This window comes from Fistularia commersonii, chromosome 20 (assembly GCF_037954325.1).
Source record: "Fistularia commersonii isolate RoL2024-O1a breed Wild chromosome 20, RoL_Fcom_v1.0, whole genome shotgun sequence".
NCBI lineage: Eukaryota > Metazoa > Chordata > Actinopteri > Syngnathiformes > Fistulariidae > Fistularia > Fistularia commersonii.
The window spans coordinates 349,479-367,500 of record NC_141303.1 but is presented as its reverse complement, the minus strand read 5'-3'; the positions used below and the strand labels follow the sequence as shown (position 1 = coordinate 367,500).

At 50.5% G+C, this 18,022-nt stretch overlaps 1 protein-coding gene across 1 annotated transcript in view; it reads right to left on the bottom strand.

Annotated features, from left to right (window-relative positions):
• Window positions 1–18,022, bottom strand: part of scara5 (scavenger receptor class A, member 5 (putative)) — a 93,183-nt gene that overhangs the window by 73,179 nt on the left and 1,982 nt on the right. Inside the window, exons 2-3 of the mRNA XM_086167178.1 lie at window positions 8,701–8,822; window positions 256–384 (exon numbers count right to left, since the gene is read on the bottom strand). Of these exons, the coding sequence (XP_086023304.1) occupies window positions 256–384; window positions 8,701–8,812 (241 nt within the window). The 5' untranslated portion in view covers window positions 8,813–8,822. The remainder of the gene's footprint in view (window positions 1–255; window positions 385–8,700; window positions 8,823–18,022) is intronic.

Genomic DNA, 18,022 nt, shown 5'->3' with positions numbered 1-18,022 from the left:
GCTAGCATAGCACTGAAAGCAAAGGAGAATTTTTTGAATTTTTTGTTTTTTCCCCCACTTCCTGTTCGGTCCACGACACCAAAATCTCTATCCGGTCAATCTGACCGCCTTGCAGAGTGTGAGATATAAAACTGTGTGAACTCTTGTCAGGAACCAAAACAACGCATACAAACCGTTCTAGTGCGGCGATTTTAACCGCCGAGCGCTAAGAAGGCGAAAAGGAGCGGAGATACCGTCCCTGACGCCACATCCTACCTGCCAGGCAGAGCCCGAAGATGGTGAGCACCACCAGGATGTAGAGCGAGACGATGGCGTACTTGATCGCCGAGAGGGAGTTGAGCTGGCTGCAGCAGTGGTCCTGCTTCCGACGGCGCTTCCCGGACCCTGCGGCAAAGAAAATGACGTGTACGTCGGTAGGAATTTGCACTCTGTAGCTCTGGTTTCCCAGGGTGCCCATCTATCGAGCTTCTTCGGGTTCACATATGCTAACGTTATGGACACAAACAGGTACGGCCACTTCACAGGTCGTAAAGCATCGCTGCCCACAAACACCCGACACACACTTTATGCCGCCGTGGTTGATGAGCAATACATCCACTAGGGGGCAGCGTGCAGGTCAGTACCAATAAACATGCTAAGATAGAGGCAGGTAGACCGCGGCAGGCCCTTAAAAGCATTCAGGACGGAGAATTCTTCTCATTGGTTACACCGACACCACGTGGTCTTCTTCCTCGTGGTGCTGCTCTGTCTGGAGGGGTTGGCCTCGTAGCCACCAGCTCCCCAAAAAATGCACAGAATTATCCAAAAATTGGAGGACAGAAGGCTCCTTCTGTACGCCCAGCTAACGATTAGCTACAGGAGTCCCTAAAAAAGGCTACAATGAAAGTAAGTGTTGACTTTAAGCACTGATTCCATTGCATCCGGAGACATTTGGTGACATCCGGAGACATCCAGGGGCCGGAGGGGTGAGGATAGGAGCCAGAATCGAAAGGTCTTGTCAGGTTCTTCACTCGTTCATTCAGCGGTCACCGGGCGAGAAGCACTGCTCACCCTGGGCTCGTCGCCAGTTAGTCACAGACACACAACTATCAATTTATTCAGTTAATTCAGGATGTCTGATGGACCTTCTGACCTTCTGTCAGCGGAAGGACCTGCAGGAACCCCACGCAGGTTCAGGCTGCCGGGTACCTTCCTGTGGTGAGGCAGAAGCACCAACCACTGCTGCTGCTTCTTCTTCTTTGGTCTTTCCCCTTCAGGGTCTCCACAGCGAATCCACCCTCTCCATCTCAGCCTGTTCTCTGGATCCTCCTCTCTCACACCAACTACCTTCATATCCTCTAACCACGTCCATCCATCTTCTCTCTGGTCTTCCTCTAGACCTCCAACTCCAGCATTCGTCTACCAATGGAGTCCCTCTCCCTCCTCTGTCCATGACCCAACCATCTCTGACCTTCTCTCCAGAACTTCTAGCATGTGTAGTCCCTCTGATGGACTCCTTCCTGATCCTCTCCATCCTGGTCGCTCCCAAAGAGAACCTCAACATCTTCATCTCTGCACCTCCAGCTCTGCCTCCTGTCTTCTGGTCATTGTCAGTGTTTGTAGATCATCTCACCAGTGTCTCCTCCACCTGTCCTTTCCTTCTGGCTGATGTTCTTCTATCTCAGTGTGCCGCCTCATTCTCAGGTATTTTTGTATTTAATTTGCATTTGACCTTGAAGAATCATCCCAAAACGGTGCTGTTTAGGGACCTTCAGGTTCATGAAGGTGCACCTCCAGCCCCCCATGTGGTCCTCAGTGTTGCTCCTGCTTGATTATCCAGCGTTTTATGTTGATGAACTTAAAGGCGATGAGAAAGGCAGCAGATATGTTGAGCACTGCTGAACATTTTGAAGTCCTTCGTGGACTTAAAAGTGCTGGAATAGCTGGAGGGAGCTAACTTTTCTTTTTCATTAAAGCTTTGAGATACTTCATAAGGTTTGAGCTTTGGAGAAAATGTCACAAAATGAGAGCGTTTAAGAAGAAACTGTCACTTTGAACTACGAGCGAGGTTGAATTTCCTCCCGCGTGGATAAGAACGCTTTCTCATGCCCGTCGTTTTGGGCCAGAGATGTTGGATAAAGCGACGGGCCGCAGCTCATGCATGACGGATCTGTTTTGGTTCGCGAGTGTGCGACGGGAGACGGGATTAGGCCGCTCATGTCGAGAGCACATTCCCTCCGGGTCAAGAGGATGAAGGGATTCTGAAGTCGCATTCTTTAAAAGAATGCGCTCTGGTTTTGAAACCTTCCTCTTGTGTGTCGATGCGCTCAGACGGCTGCTGTGGATTCACGCCGCGAAGACGTTCGGCCACGGAGAGACGCCTTCGCGTCCCATCTTCTTCTCTCTGTGGGACAGGAACTCATTCCCGTCAAATAGTTGAGGTTTGCCAGCGACAACCGCATCTCCATTCCAGCGTGAATTAATAAAAGGACCAAAGTGGAACTGACAAAGATCTCGCGCGCTTTCAATCTTCACTTAAATGTTTGCCAGGCGACGTGGAACAGCAAGAGCTGCGGTCCAAAGATCACGCAGGAGCAGCACCGCAGGAGCAGCACCGCAGGAGCAGCACCGCAGGAGCGACGCTGTCCAGATGTGTGAATGAGAGGCTGAGCGTCCGGAGGTTTCCACCCGTGACCTCTGATGGAGCGCTCGCTCTTCTCATCCAACGGGTCCTTCGGTCCTCACGGACCGCAGGAAGCTGCCGGCGGAGGTTCGGGCGCCGGTCGGAGCCGAGCGCCAGCTAGCTTGAACGGGTTTGTCATGTCCACCTGTGCGTGGTTCGGGAGCAAAGGTCAGATTCCAGAATCTGAGCAGGTATCCGGAGGGCCGACCTGCAGATTTGCTAAAACAAGAGATGTCCGTCGGGTCACTTGGCCCGAGGCTCAGACCGGAGTCGCTTTGGGATGTCGATCCCTTGCAAGGGGAAAATGATTTACTGCTAAATCATTTGTATTGCTTCTCCAAATAGCTTCCTTTAGGACGTACGCAACGGAAAAGTGTTTACTGATGGACGGCTGAATCATTCGTATTTGTCCTTTGGATATCTTCTCATGACGTATGTGACGATTGTTTGGCGATGGACTGCCGAATGGTTGGTGTGTCTCAGGTGTGTCTCCTCTCAGGACGTCCAGAGTGCAGATTAAGAAGAAACTGCAGAGTGTTTTGAAAGAGTCCTGAACCCAGCAAGCGGACTCCGAAGACCTCTGCGGACTCCAAACCAGCGACCATCCTTCCTGCAGCTGGGATCAGGGTGCAGAGTTCCGACAGAACTCCCTGTTATGCTTTTCCCCACAAGATAGAAGCAGCATCGGGCTATTTCTCAGGCGTCCCGAATCTTTTATTGTTGAAGAATCTCCACGACGTCCCTTCAGGTGGACTCGGAAAACCCAAGTTTCCAGTTTCCACAACGAGATTCGTCCACGACCGACCCTGACCTGGACAGCTGGGAACCTTCAGACGGGTAGCTTTGGCTCCCGGGTCTGCGGTGGTATCTACTGGTCCCCTGATCAGGACCGACCTGAAGCAGAGCGACGGCGAGGCTAACGAAAGCATCCGCCAAGCCCGGCGCTCCCGGGTCGCTGGTCGGATAGAAAACCGTTGACGTCGAACACGTCGACACCAATTTCAGATCTTTAATTCTTACAAAAAAATGGAGCTTTTGCACCAGAAACACTGAAGCAAAGACCCAAACCTTCCAAACCCTCCTCCAAGCATTGGGGAACTGACATCCTGGAAGGTTCTCGCCAAAACAGCGTTTTAAAGTAGAGACTCAGAGTAAACCAAACGTGCCCATCCTGCAGACGGGTTTTCTTTAGCATCCGCTGTTCTGGACGCCTTACGAGACGCCCGAAGCTGCCGTTTCCTTGTTTTATTCCATCGTGTTCGGAAACCCGAAGCTCAGCGGCTTCACGAACCCACGGGGAGATTTCTCAGGGCTGGATCCAGATCCAGATCCAGACCCAGATCCAGAACTAGCAAGGCTGGCAAAGCTAGCAAAGCTACAAAGACCGTAACAATTTCGTGACACCCGGTTTATTTTCCTTGTCTGCTATTTGACGCTGCGAATCGTCTCCCGGCCGAGACGAGCCTCCCGCTGAACTCACAGTCGACATGTGGGATCTGGAGGCTCGCAGGACCTTCGTCGCTGCGCTGAGATCCCATCTTCTCCTCAAACACTCAGGGCTTTTCACCACAAACACAGATCTGGCGGAGCAGAGCCTGACAGCATGCTTTCATTTGGACCATGACAATCTCACACACACACACACACACACACACACACACACTGAGCCATATTTCCCCGTATGATGAAGAACACACACACTTCTACAGTGTAAGACAAACACAGCTGGCTCAGATGTGTGTGTGTGTGTGTGTGTGTGTGTGTGTGTGTGTCACATGACTGGAATGTATAGAAACAGAAATGACCATGTAAGACAGCCGAGCTCACGCTGGAGTTCAAAACGCACTTCCAGGAGGGGATGACAACCACACACACACACACACACACACACACACACACACACACACACACACACACACACACACACACACACACACACACATTTTCATGCAAAGTGAAACCAGCAGTCTTGAGATTAAAGGGTAAATTACGACGTTGTTTGCCTGCATTCTTTGCCTGACATGGCAGAGTTTAAGTGATTTTCACGGACGGCTTTTAAAAAGGGCGTTTACTCTTTCTTGTAAAAAAAAAAGAGGGGGTGTTTGTCGAATTCCCCCTTAATTCTGAGAGAGTAAAGAGCTCCAGATAAATGTAAATATGTACTGGAGGCGTAAATGCTTCTCCACATCTGAGAAACCGGGTGTCGGGAAGCTGGAGCGCGATAAGCTCCGCCCCCTCGCTCCGATTGGTGCTCCGACGCTATCAGACGCCGCCGAGATGGTCGACCCCGAAAACCCCATCGGCCTCCGGACGGGACGCTTGAGTCCGAACCGACCCGGAGCGACAGGAAGAGCCGGGAAGAGCCGTGGCGCTCGGCGGGAAGTTGACGGTCGTAGAACGGCGGCGGCCTCGGATCTCGCCGCCCGGCGAGCTGGATGGAGGAGGACCGAGCTCAGATGGAGCGACCAGTGGAAAAGAAAGAAAGGTTTGGTACTGTGTCTGGATCGGTACGCTTTATCGAGATTAATCCTTATTTATTACATTTTGACAATATTTTTTCAAATGTTTCGATTTCATTTTGTAATCTGACCACCGTACTTGTGTTTATATATAAAATGTCCCGGAGTCTCTTTGGCCCCACAAAGTCAAACAAAACTACAGATAAACGGCTAAACATCCGGATTCATCTAAATTAATCCAACGCCATTAATGGTTTCACGTCATCTTCATGTTTTCTTCCCCTCCCTTGTTTGTGATTCCCGAGCAACAGGCCTGAGCCGAACCTCCCGCTTCCAAATGTTCCTCTGCGTTTGCGTGTTTCAACATTTTCATGTCCTTCTCAAATGAGCTGTAATGTGGCGTGTAATTACCCGTCGCCCGTCGGACCTCACGGTCGGGGCGCTTTTCACAACATTCGGCCCGCACTTCTTCCAAACACTCGCTGTTCTGCCAAGATGACTTCTTCTTTTTTTTTTTTTCTTTTTACCCATAAATCTCTTTGCGGCGAAGCACTAGCGCACATTTGCCGCCGTAATTGGGTGAATCATTGTTGGAGCATGTTCTGGCTCCAAACACGGCGCCGGCCGAGGCTCCTCCAATCCTAACGACCGCTTTGTTTTCTCGCTATCGGCTCAACCCGGTCGGGGAATCTCTCCTTTAATTGGCCGACGGATGAAAGCGCTCCAGGATTAGCGGCTTTTGGACGCGGACGGGTCGCGCCTGATGTGTGAAGCCATTGTCCGCCTTCCATTGAAGCGTCAACACCTTCTCGGGTTAAAATTCGCTAAGTCTTTCCCATCGAACTCGCAAAGGCCTTTTGCCGAAACCGGAGAACGCCGCAGGGTCAACTGCAGATCCGTTCAGCTGCACCTGTACACACACACACACACACACACACACACACACGCTCACACAGATGTTGGTCTTCGACGTTTCTGGCCTGATGGATGACCGAGGCGAGCGCATCTGCCAAGCGATGACAGCATAGCATCTGCACGTGGACGGGTTAGTGTCCACGCCGCTTAATTAAGTGTGTGTGAACGGCTCCTGGAAAAAGACCCCTTTTTTTTTTCCTGAAAATCAATCGGGACCAGAAGTTTTCAATTTGTAAATCCTTGGCCTGATGAGCGGCTCCCTCGCAGGTCACGGCGGGGGATTAAAATCCTATTAGCCGCGGCGGCGAGGAGACGTGCCGTCCATCTGTACGGATCCGGACGACGGATCTCTGGTCCCGCGGTCCGAGCCGGACGCTCAGCCTCGGCTAATTAGCTGAGACTGCGATGAACGGCCGCACTCTGACGGACGGATTCCAAGGACCGTCCGACTCAAAGTTGGTTCCTGGAAGTAGCTTCCTCCGTGGGAACTTTTTAACTTTGCATTCCCGCCGGCAGCGAGGCGCCGCTGGGACGTCTGGGACGGGAGCGACGAGCAGCTTCGGCTCCAAACAAAGCCCAGAAGAAGAGGAAGAAGACAACGTGGAGGCGGAAGCCACCGGTGTTGATGGAATAATAGCAACTGAAGGTCGTTTACGTTCTCCCTGGGTGAGGAGCTGTTAGCTGTAAGCTAACTCCAGACTTATTCTGGGCAAACTAGATGCTCCTCTGCGAGCCCTGGAGATCCAGGGCTCCTCTCCGGTGTGGCCGGCCAGAGGAGCTCGGACCTCTCGGTCGCTCCATTTCTAGCGGTTTCTGTCCACTTCGTCGGGAGTAAACATCTGAGCGGCGACCAGGTGCTTGTTTTAAAAAATGCGCTCCACGGTCTGCAAGAAGTGCCCGGTAGAGGAACGTCTCCGGAGGTTCTCGGTCAACCAGATCTCGGTGAATTCTTGTCAAAGTCGTCTTGTCTTGGACACCGACTTGAAGGTGTTCCAGCCCTCATCCTCATCCTCATCCCAGAGGCCTCTTCACCTCTGATGGCCGGTGAGGAGTTTCCCCAGTATCACGCAAACACACCGCAGATTCCGGCGTATCAGCCGCTACTTTTATCACGCGCTCTGATAACTGAGGCTTTTACAGCGATGCGGCTGATTTATGGATTTTTATCGACTAACTACGGAAGCTTCCTTCCACCAACACGTCACAGTGGAGAAATGACAGGGTTCCAGCAGACACGGTTCCAGCAGACCCGCTCGCATGTACCACCACGCTTCAGATGTTCCCTTCAGCGCTCTTTGCACACACACGCCCATCATGAACACGACACGCAGAAATGCATTTGGTGCTTTCAAGTTGAGGGCGATCGGTCCAGAAGGAATGTCCAGAAGGTCCAAGAAGGAAACAAAGCTGCTGCACCGAAGTTCGGCAACTGTTCTGAAAAAAGGCCTTTGCGTTTTGTAGTTGTAGATGTTACCCTCATTTATTCCATGAAAAGTTGCAAAAACATCTTTCCTGTAGCATCTTGCTGCATTAATGTCTCACGTTGCAACGCAAACAATTAAAGACAAGAGAGGCTTGTATATGTACAATTTCATTTTTCTTTTAAAGCTTGGTCAGCACGCCCACTATAGAGCGACGCTCTATAGTCTGGAATTTATGGTATATAAAAAGGCCCATCTGCAGGAGGGATCCACCGGCAGGAGCAGCTCTCGCTAACCAGCCGTACCGTACCAGCCGCCGGCCCGCCGCCAGAGCCGCCATCAGAAGAGTGTCGAAGCTCCGATTGGCTCGGCGGTGCCTCGTCAGAATTCATCGCCAGAATTCATCGCCAGAACGACCGCACGGCAAATTCACCATCGTTCCAGTTTGTGTTTTCAACGGTGAGAATCCCAGAAAATGATTTATTCAAAATATAAAATTTAATTTCTCTCCATAAATCATTTCGATTTACTTCACATTCAATAAGATTTTTGATTTAGTCGTTTACTGTATATTTTGTGTTGTATCTCAACGTTTACCGTCCGTTACAATCATGCAAAAGTGTTTCATGTGGTGTTTGGGAGTGAATCCAGCGGAGGGTGTGTTGACCGCAGCTTGGCGAGGCCGGCAAAGGTTGATGAGGGTTACAATATCTGGAAATACCATCAAAATGATCACGTCTCTGCTTGGCGGAAACTTTCGCGGGGGTCTCAGAGTGTAACTCCCGTGGAAAGCGAGCGAGCGCTGTATCGGGAAACCGCCCTCAGGCCGTTACAGCCGATCCATCTGCCCGCCGGATCCACATCCGGCTGCCACGACAAGAACTTCCCCGTGATGGAAGCGGCTCACGAGTTCGGTCGATCGCCGAGCGCCAACATCGCAGGAGTGTCTCCGGCCTGCAGGAAGCCCCCGGAGCAGGAGCTCATGTGGACCGACTCAGGTCCGCCGTCTTCTTCTGCCGTCTCTGTTTAGAAACAGCCTTGTTCTCAGAAGCTCCCGAACGCTCCGGCGGTGCGAACGGAGCTCGGGCTGGATCGATCCAGAAGTCCGCCACCGTCACGGATAGCATATAATCATTAAATCGGAACAAACTCTGAGACTCCGGCGGGTCCCGGAGAGGTGCCTCCGGCCCGGACAGCCCTCGGGTCCCCGTCCGCTGAAAACGCCTCCCATCTCCCGCCTTACCTTCGTCGCACAGGTTGAGTTTGGAGAGGTTGTGTCCATCGTAGGCCTCTTCGTACATGGAGCCGCTCTCTCTCTCCTCGTACGTGCTCAGATACATCGCCTTGTTCTCCATGGCCTCCAAACTGCAGGAGAGACGCACAGCGTGAGCCGCCGCTCGCAGAAACGACCGCAAACGTCGCTCGATACGCTGGGAGTCAAAGTCAAAGTCAGCTCTATTGCCGACTTCTCGGCACGCAGCGGATCTCCAGAGGGACGGAGGAGAAGTATTTCACTTTCACACGTTGACACGAGATGGAGAACACCTTATCAGTAAAGTGCACAATAAACAGACTGACATTAAACGATCGTGTATAAAGTGCAGGCGGGTACAATCTGCCAGGACCGAGGGGAAGGGATGACAGAGATTTACCAGCGTAAAAACCTGAAACGTATAAATATAAATGTCATCGGAATTTGAACATAAAGAGTAGCAGCAGTTTTCTGAACACTTCAGGCTGGAAGGAAAAGCAAACAATAGCAGGTGAGAAAACCAAGCGGATTCAAAGACATGAAAAAGTCGGTATTTAGTTTATAATACAGCGGCAGCATGATGGATTTCACTGTTACCGAACGAAAATGGCAAGTGCAAGGCGGAATATGTTGTCAGAGGATATTAGACATCTACGTCTTAGCAGGTTTACTGGCAAGATCATACGACCTGGTAAATGATCTGGATGGAGACCCGGGTCACCAGGAGGCAGCCGTGAAACCAATCGCTGCACATTTATGTGGAATTAGCTTGTGAAGATCGTGCGATCATAATATTTGTAGCCTTTAGCCTGAAACGTAGAATCTGGCTTCATCTTAGTCGTATCAGAGGCTCGCTGGTACAAATCATTCGTTCCTTATCGAAACCGACTCGACTCTGTCGGCAAACCCAAATGTTTGCAAACCCAATCCGTGTCTCTTGTCGATCGACGTGAACCCCATCGATTCGTCCTCGGCACCGAAGGCTCGCTGCTCTCCTTGGAAACATTTTCATAGGTTTATTTATCGAGTCGAAGCTTATTTTTGCTGTGTTTCCGCTGATCTTTCTCTTCTTGCCAGCACTTGGACTCAGAGTTTGCATCACAAAATGGGCAAAAATAAAGCCTTCTCACAGTTGAGACTCATGCTAACGCTAACTCCAGCAAGCTGCCTTTCAGGAATCCAAGCTAATGGCAATTTTTCTACTCCTTGTAAGACATTTCCTTCGTTAAGAGTCGCCCCTTCAGCCACTTCAGCCGTCTTTAGTCCATCCTTCTCCTTCTGGATGGCACAGATGGTTGACTTAGCTGTGTCATAGTGCTTGGTTGGATCTATAACTTGCTAGTATCTCCTTTTTTAGATTGACTTCCATCCTTAACTTCTTAACACCGCTATCACTTGCACTTTTAATCTTTTGAGGAGCCATAATGAGGGCTTGCTTACTGAAAAAAAGCACAAAAAAAGAGTGTGTTCGTGTTCGCCGCTCGATCGGGAGCCGATGGAAAACCCTGTTGGTAGGTTGATGTTTTTGGACTCCTGGAGACGAGGGATGCCGCCGGCATCCCACCGAGGACCTTCTCGGCGTGCGGCGGGGACGCTAACCGTGGCGCCGGCGTGCTAAGCGAGCAGTGTCAATCACGGAGCTGAAACACACCGTTGAACCGCCAGAGTGAAACCACTGCCGGCATTAGAACTGATGGATTCCATTTATTTCTGGAGGCCGGCAGTTTAATAAATCAAAACATTTGTGCGCTCGATCTCAATAAGTATCTTTTTGTTCGTGCGCTGCTGAAAAAGGATGACAAAGGAGGCACCATAAAAGAGGAGTGTGTGTGTGTGTGTGTGTGTGTGTGTGTGTGTGGGGAATGTGTGGTATCATGGCTGCCCCCTAGCGACGCAAATATTGACAGTTTGAGATGAACCAGCTGCGCAAGTAACAACTGTCTCTGCTGCGCTTCACGAGCTATGAGTCACACACACACACACACACACACACACACACACACACGTCCAAGCTAAACAAGCTGGAGGAAATCCTTGCGGTGTGAGGACTGCGGCCATCTCCCCTGACATTATGGGATTTGTTGGACAGGACCGGCATGTTTGCCCCTTTTCATCTGCGTTAGTGCCTTTTATCGGATTCGGAGAAGCTCTGAAAGGGACCCTGTGAGAAAACAGCGTGGAGGTTCTATCTTTCACATGGAAGAGCTACACTTCCAGTTGATCACCGGTTAATTTTCAGCTACGTTCTTCCTGATTCTCACATTTTTTTTGGTTCTTGAAAGGTAACACTCTGCAATTGGTGTTTGTGGAGTTCCTTCTCTTTCATGCCATCGGGCAACAACGCGACACCAGCAAAGACCTTTTAAACTCCAAACCAGGAAATGATCAGAGGCCGGACGGAGAAACGCCAACAACGCATCCCCATTGTTGATACGAACAAAAGAAAAACAACACGATGGCAAAATGAGAATGTGCACACAAGCTCGCTGAAGAGGCCACATCCTTCGGGTACCATCCACCAAAACCTGCGTCCCCTCCAAACATCTTGCACTAAAATAGCACAAATGGGCTTAAAAGCTCCTCCAGCCAATCCTCGGTCTGACACTGATGTTCCTGGAAGAACCGGACATGATTCTGTCAGCAGGCCGGAGGACACGAGGGCTCCGAACGGTTCCAGCCCCCAAGAAGCAGAGCCCAGGAAGGGATGGGCAGGGGCTGGGGCAACCATCGGAGCAAAAGATGGAGACATCATTTTCTATTTTCACTCAGTATTTATTCCGCTTATCGGAAAGAATTAGAACTGGAAACTAGACTGAGAGCAGAAGTAAGCATTTGTGAACAGCAGTATGGCTTCATGCCTAGGAAGAGTACTACAGATGCAGTATTTGCTTTGAGAATGCTAATAGAAAAGTACAGAGAAGGTCAGAGGGAGCTGCATTGCGTTTTTGTAGACCTAGAAAAAGCATATGACAGGGTGCCAAGAGAGGAGCTCTGGTATTGTATGAGGAAGTCTGGAGCGGCAGAGAAGTATGTTAGACTGGTGCAGAACATGTATGCTCGCTGTGAGACAGTGGTACGGTGCTGTAGGGGTAACAGAGAAGTTCAAGGTGGAGGTGGGACTCCATCAGGGATCAGCTCTGAGCCCCTTCTTGTTCGCAATGGTGATGGACAGGCTGACAGATGAGCTTAGACAGGAATCCCCATGGACCATGATGTTTGCAGATCTGGAGTGAGAGCAGAGAACAATCTGTGGAACATCTAGAGAGGTTCGAGGTATGCTCTGGAAAGGAGAGGAATGAAGGAGAGTTGCAACAAGACAGAATATGTGAATGAGAGAAAACTGAGTAGAACGGTGAGGCTACAGGGAGTGGAGATCAAGAAGTATTTCAAGTACCTGGGGTCAACAGTCCATGGCGTAGGAGAGTGTGGAAAAGGGGTGAAGATACAGGTTCAAGCGGGTTGGAACAGCTGGAGGAAAGTGTCAGGGGTACCAAGAGATAGAAGAACATCAGCCAGAATGAAAGGACAGGTGGTGAGATGATCTACAAACACTGACAATGACCAGAAGACAGCAGGCAGAGCTGGAGGTCACAGAGATGAAGATGTCGAGGTTCTCTTTGGGAGCGACCAGGATGGAGAGGATCAGGAAGGAGTCCATCATAGGAACAGCACATGTTCTGGAGAGAAGATTAGAGAAGTCAGACTGAGATGGTTGGGTCATGGACAGAGGAAGGAGAGTGAATATATTGGTGGACGGATGCTGGAACCGGAGGTCTAGAGGAAGACCTAAGAGAAGATGGATGGACGTGGTGAGAGAGGATATGAAGGTAGTTGGTGTGAGAGAGGAGGATCCAGAGAACAGGGTGAGATGGAGAAGGTTTAGTCACCATGAAGACCCTGAAGGGAAAAGACCAGAGAAGAAGAACATCTCTACTGCTTATCCAGATCTAGAGGGGGTTGAAGCTCCAGCTGTCATTGGACACTCTGGACCTGTCAATCACATTCGCACCTCACAAGGAAACACACAACCTTTCCTCTCTCACCCTTGCGTCGAGTGTGTTTGCTCTGGCGAGCGTTTCCCACGCTACGGCAAATATGGAGGCCTCGACAACGAAGCCCCGGCGACCGCAGGAGGAACGGCTCGGAAAAGGTCGACAAAATGAAATCCCTGCGGTGTGAAAGTCCCGCGAGGCCGAGCGCTACGTCAGCCCTGTTTGACAAAGTCGTTAAAAGGCGCTCAGTCTGGACTTTGTCAATGTGGACACTGTGTGTGTGTGTGAGAGAGTGTGTGTGTGTGTGTGTGTGTGTGTGTGTGGAGGAAGGGGAGGTCAGGCTGACATTTAGACTGATGCTAAGCAGAAGCTGCTAATGCTGCTAGGAGATCCCTCTAAACCTGCTGTACCACCACATGCAGGCTTGTCTGTGTGTGTGTGTGTGTGTGTGTGTGTGTGTGTGTGTGTCTCAATGGCTTATCTTCTAATTGCACCCTGGGTCCATGTGAAATAACACACCACAATGTATGCAGTGTGTGTGTGTGTGTGTGTGTGTGTGTGTGCGGTGTCAAATGTAATGGAAATCTCCACTATTTTAGGGAAAAGAACCGTTAGCTTAGCATAATGGATGGTAGCTGAAGGTATCAGGACGGTGCTGCTGCTGGGCAACACAAAAGTCCTTCCAGAAGTTCTGAGAGGAGCTGCTACTTTGCACAGGCATTTTCCAGTCATCTTGCCATTGAGTGCAGCTAACGATGCTATGCTAACTCTCAGGAGAAGGGATGGGCTCCGCAGCAGCACAGAGGAACATCCCGTGTGGTTGCCAGGGTTACGACGGATGGATTTTCAAAAAATTTCCTTCAAATCTCTGTCTCCGCCTTCCGAAACGATGGATGGATCCATCACTCTGATGATTGTCAGAAGAAGGCTGGTGTCCATCCATCTCCCCGCCCACTCGGTCCGGCTCTTTACTTGCCGAGAGGCAACCAGGGGTTTTAAACCAGGGGTTTTTCCCGTGGTCTCCTGGTAGGACGTTCCTCGAACACCTCAGCGGATCCACCTCACCCGGCGAGGTTTGGACGCGGCAGGAGCAGCCGGTGCACTCTGAGGCCCTCCTGGGTGGCCGGCCTTCTCCTCCTCTGGAAGGGAAGGCCTGGAGACCCTGAGGAGGAAACTTGTTTCTGAACATGTGGTCTACCTCTTTTGGTCCCGCCTGCAGCTCCTGACCAGAGGACCAGGTGTGGACATGGATGGAGTCCACATTGCTGCTGACACATCTTGCGCCTTCTTGGTCTTCTTTCACTCATGACCTCCACGGCTCGGGGAAGGCTCTCCTCCAGACCCGGACGGTCCACCTGCCGGGGACCACCACCTCGGGTATGGAGGTTCCTCTGCTTCACACTCGGCTGTGACTCCCCACAGCTCATAAGAACCAAAGAAGCCTCTGAGATGAGGCTGAAACGTCTTCGAGTGAAGAACTTATGGTCCAGTGTCCACGACAAGAAGATCTGGACAACAATTGGACCTAAATCGAAAAGGGGCGTTTTGCTCTTCTTGGGAACTTTGATATGATTTCAAAAGATGTCTCCTTTCCAATCGACCACGACAGGGAAACAAACCACAACGTTCCAGAACATGGACCCTCATTTCCGGACTATTAGACGCTACTTTTTCCACACGCTTTGAACGCTGCAGCTTCAACAACGATGCGGCTGCTTGACGGATCCGTTTGGGTTGACGAGCTTCATGGCACCAAAACATTTTCATGGTCACATCGGACCCGTATGTATTTCCAGTACGTATTTGATGTTACAGGTATAAATGTTGTCGATGTTATTGTTGTTGATGTCGTCGTCTCCACTGTCTATTTATTTGTGGAGGTGTCTCGCTACCTTCTAATTGTCTCTCTATTTATATTCATATTTATCGACTCTATAACTGTAACACTGCTGTGACAAAAGAATTTCCCCTATGGGGCTCAATTAAGTTTTACATTATATCTAAAGTTTCACACACATATATTTACTTATTTCCTCTCTGCAAATTATGGGGCGGCAGTTTGTATTCAGGTGCACTCGATCGTCCGGAAACTACAGCGATGTGTTGAGAGCGAGGATGTTTCCAGGGGATTTTTTGTTTTGGCACTGGAGGGTTTCCTTGTTCCATCCAGGAAGCCCAAACAAGCCGAATGCAACCACACGTGAAGCGGCTGGATGGTAACGTCCGGCGCCCGGCGGAGCCTCCACGGAGCCTCCACGGAGCCTCCGCTGGACCTCCGCTGACCCTCCGCTGGACCTCCATCGGCGACAAGATTAACGGCGGCTTTCCGCTCTCGGGGAGGCGGAACGTAAACACGCCGCCGAAGTGGAAACCCCATATGGATGGTCGGCTTTCATCAGATGCCGGCAGAGCTCCCGCTGACGTTCTCGGCAAAGGATTGGGAAACTAGATGAAAGTGGACTCGTTGAGGAGACGCCTCGGGGGGTCGGGGCGCCGGAGGTGTCTTATGGGAGATGCTGGAGCAACAAACAAATTCAAAACCACAGTCGTTCCCTCCATAAACCACGTCCAAGGACGCGACCGTCAACGTATCTAGATCCAGTTCTTGGCCTTCAGACGGCCGTGGACGTTCGTGAAGCAAACGGGACGTTTTAATCGATCGGACGATTCTTCTGGCCGACCTCCAAAGATCTGAAAGCCTCGCGAACAGAAGATGAGGACTCGCGAGGCGTTTGGTTCCTTCGCTTATCGTCCTTTAACTTGGTCGGACGTTAGCGATCGCTTCTTTCCCCTCTTGCAGGTCGTCTTTCGTGACCTCCTCGCTTATCTACATCTTTGGAAGTTAGTAGGCCAGAGGAGTTCATCTGCAGGAGATGAGAGAGCTTGGGGCAGCGTCCGTCCGTCCGTCCATCCGTCCGTCCATCCGTCCGTCCGTCCCGGTCAGTAGTGACGATACAGTTACTAAAAGCAACGAAACGGCTGAAGGTAAACCTCCGAGTGAAGTTTGGGTCAGCCTCCCTTTTCCAGGAGGCTCTGGATCTTCTCCAGATGACTCAGGCGGTGAATCATAGCAGGAGACGGAGTCCGGAGTCCGTCTGGCCCGGCGGCCTCCGCAGCGTCACGCTCTCCTCCGTCCATTAAAATCAGCGAAGGCAAACCCCTGACTTGGATCCCTGCGTGGCGGCGGAGCTTAGCATCTACGGAGCCCGGAGACCAATGTGTTGCCATAGCAACGCACAATGTCTCAGGCTGGAAGCGTCACACAAAGCTATTTGGTCTCTTTGTGGGTAAATTTTATCTGCTGGTGCTTTTAAGGATAAACAGCTATTATTATTTTTTTAATCTGGCTTTGTGTTTACGATGTTTAACAAAACCCAACAACCCGACTAGCAGAAAAAAAACAACATTAGCTCAAAAAGAAGCCGTGGGTAAGTTTTAGCTGCTGGCAAGTCTGTTAAAATCAGTGGCAGGTGACCTAAAAACACAAGTTTAAAAAATAAATAAACGCTTAAGTGCATAAGGTATAAAGTAAAATCTTCTTCTTCTGAATCTTCTCGGTCTTTTCCCTTCAGGGTCGCCACAGAGAATCCACCTTCTCCATCCAACCCTGTTCTCTGGATCCTCCTCTCTCACACCAACTACCTTCATATCCTCTCTCGCTACGTCCATATATCTTCTAAAAAGCTTCATCTACTAAGAAATGAATTCATTCATTTCAAAAAAAAGTGTATTGCTTGGATTTCAGTGAAATGACCTTTCAGCCGTTGGGTCTTCACCTCTACGGCGCCGTCAACAACCTTGCGGTTTCAAAGAGGTTCCTGGGCTTACGAGCACGGCGGCGGAGCGAGTGGCTACCAGACCGTCTGGAGGGAGTCCAGTTCTGGACACGCATGAGGACCTCAGCAGCCCAGGAAGACACCAGGGGTGTCCACTTATTTTGCAAAGAGGTCCATATCTGGTGAGGAGAAAATGCGCGAGGGCCTGATGGTCTTCGAGGCTTCCATGTCAGATGAAACCTCTTCTGCTCTCCGTGCCACAGGGCCACCATGCAGGGATACTGTAGCAGACTCTTGCTTCTTCACAGGAAGCAGTTTCTCTACCACGCTCATCACGCAGTGAGGAGGCTAAGAAGCCACCTTTGACCAAACAGAACAACCATCTCTGAGCAGAAGAAGGGCTGCAGACGCCACCTATGACAAACACAACGCCGTGCTGGGATCAACACCAAGACTGATCGGTGAACACGGACCGGCCTCATCTGCACCCTCGCTTCTTAGACCAGGGGTCAGAACGTTTGGACGGGGAGAGCAAGAAAACACAAATATTTCTAAATAGATTTCATTGAGAGCCGAAAGTATTTCTGACGTATAACTAATTAAATGTGTCATCACAGCATGTCAGACACAGCGCAGATCCAAATGCAGATCCCTCCGTCCACACAACCTGGAATGCACGGCATCTTCACCTTGTTTTTCTTTTCACCGTCTTCTCCGTTACGAGGGTTGACGCAGATAAACTAGTTGGCTTTCTGATAAAACTGATTTCTTCACCTTTACAACGACCCGGACTGATCGGAAGCCATCGGGTCCCGAACCGTGAAATTTATCTTCAAAACTAATTTCTGTTTACTTTAAAATGACACAGTATTATGAAGAAATATCACAAGTATTTTAAAAACAGTTCCAAACTGACTTTTTTTTCAACTCAAATTGTCAGGGAGCCATGCGCCCTCACCGGAAGAGCAACAGGTTCCCAAGCACTGCCTTAGACCTAGCTTGCACCCCTTGGACCCAGCTTCTGATCCCTCAGACCCCTTAGACCCCTCAGACCCAGCTTCTGACCCCTCAGACCCCTTAGATCCCTCAGACCCAGCTTCTGACCCCTCAGACCCCTTAGATCCCTCAGACCCAGCTTCTGACCCCTCAGACCCCTTAGATCCCTCAGACCCAGCTTCTGAGCCCTTAGACGTAGCTTCTGACCATTAACTCTTCCGTTTACACAACAAGCCACCACAACCTGGACCTGCCCACGACCCTGGAAACTCCCCACAGGTCATAAGAAGTGCAGAAGCCTCTGAGATGAGGGTGAAACATCTTCAAATGAAGAAGATCTGGATAACAGTTCACCGCGACCTGGATGACGGAGAACTTCCCCATCCAAGGTGTGCTGTGCTTGCCGATCAGCATTGCTACCTCCTCGCTTACCTTCGTAGCTTTTTCATTTGATTTGCAGCCTCTTGTAAAAAAGAAAGGGCTTTCTCTCGCTTCAATGTTTCTTCACCATCCTTCCCATTAGCTTGTTGTAGTTAGCATGTTTTGTCC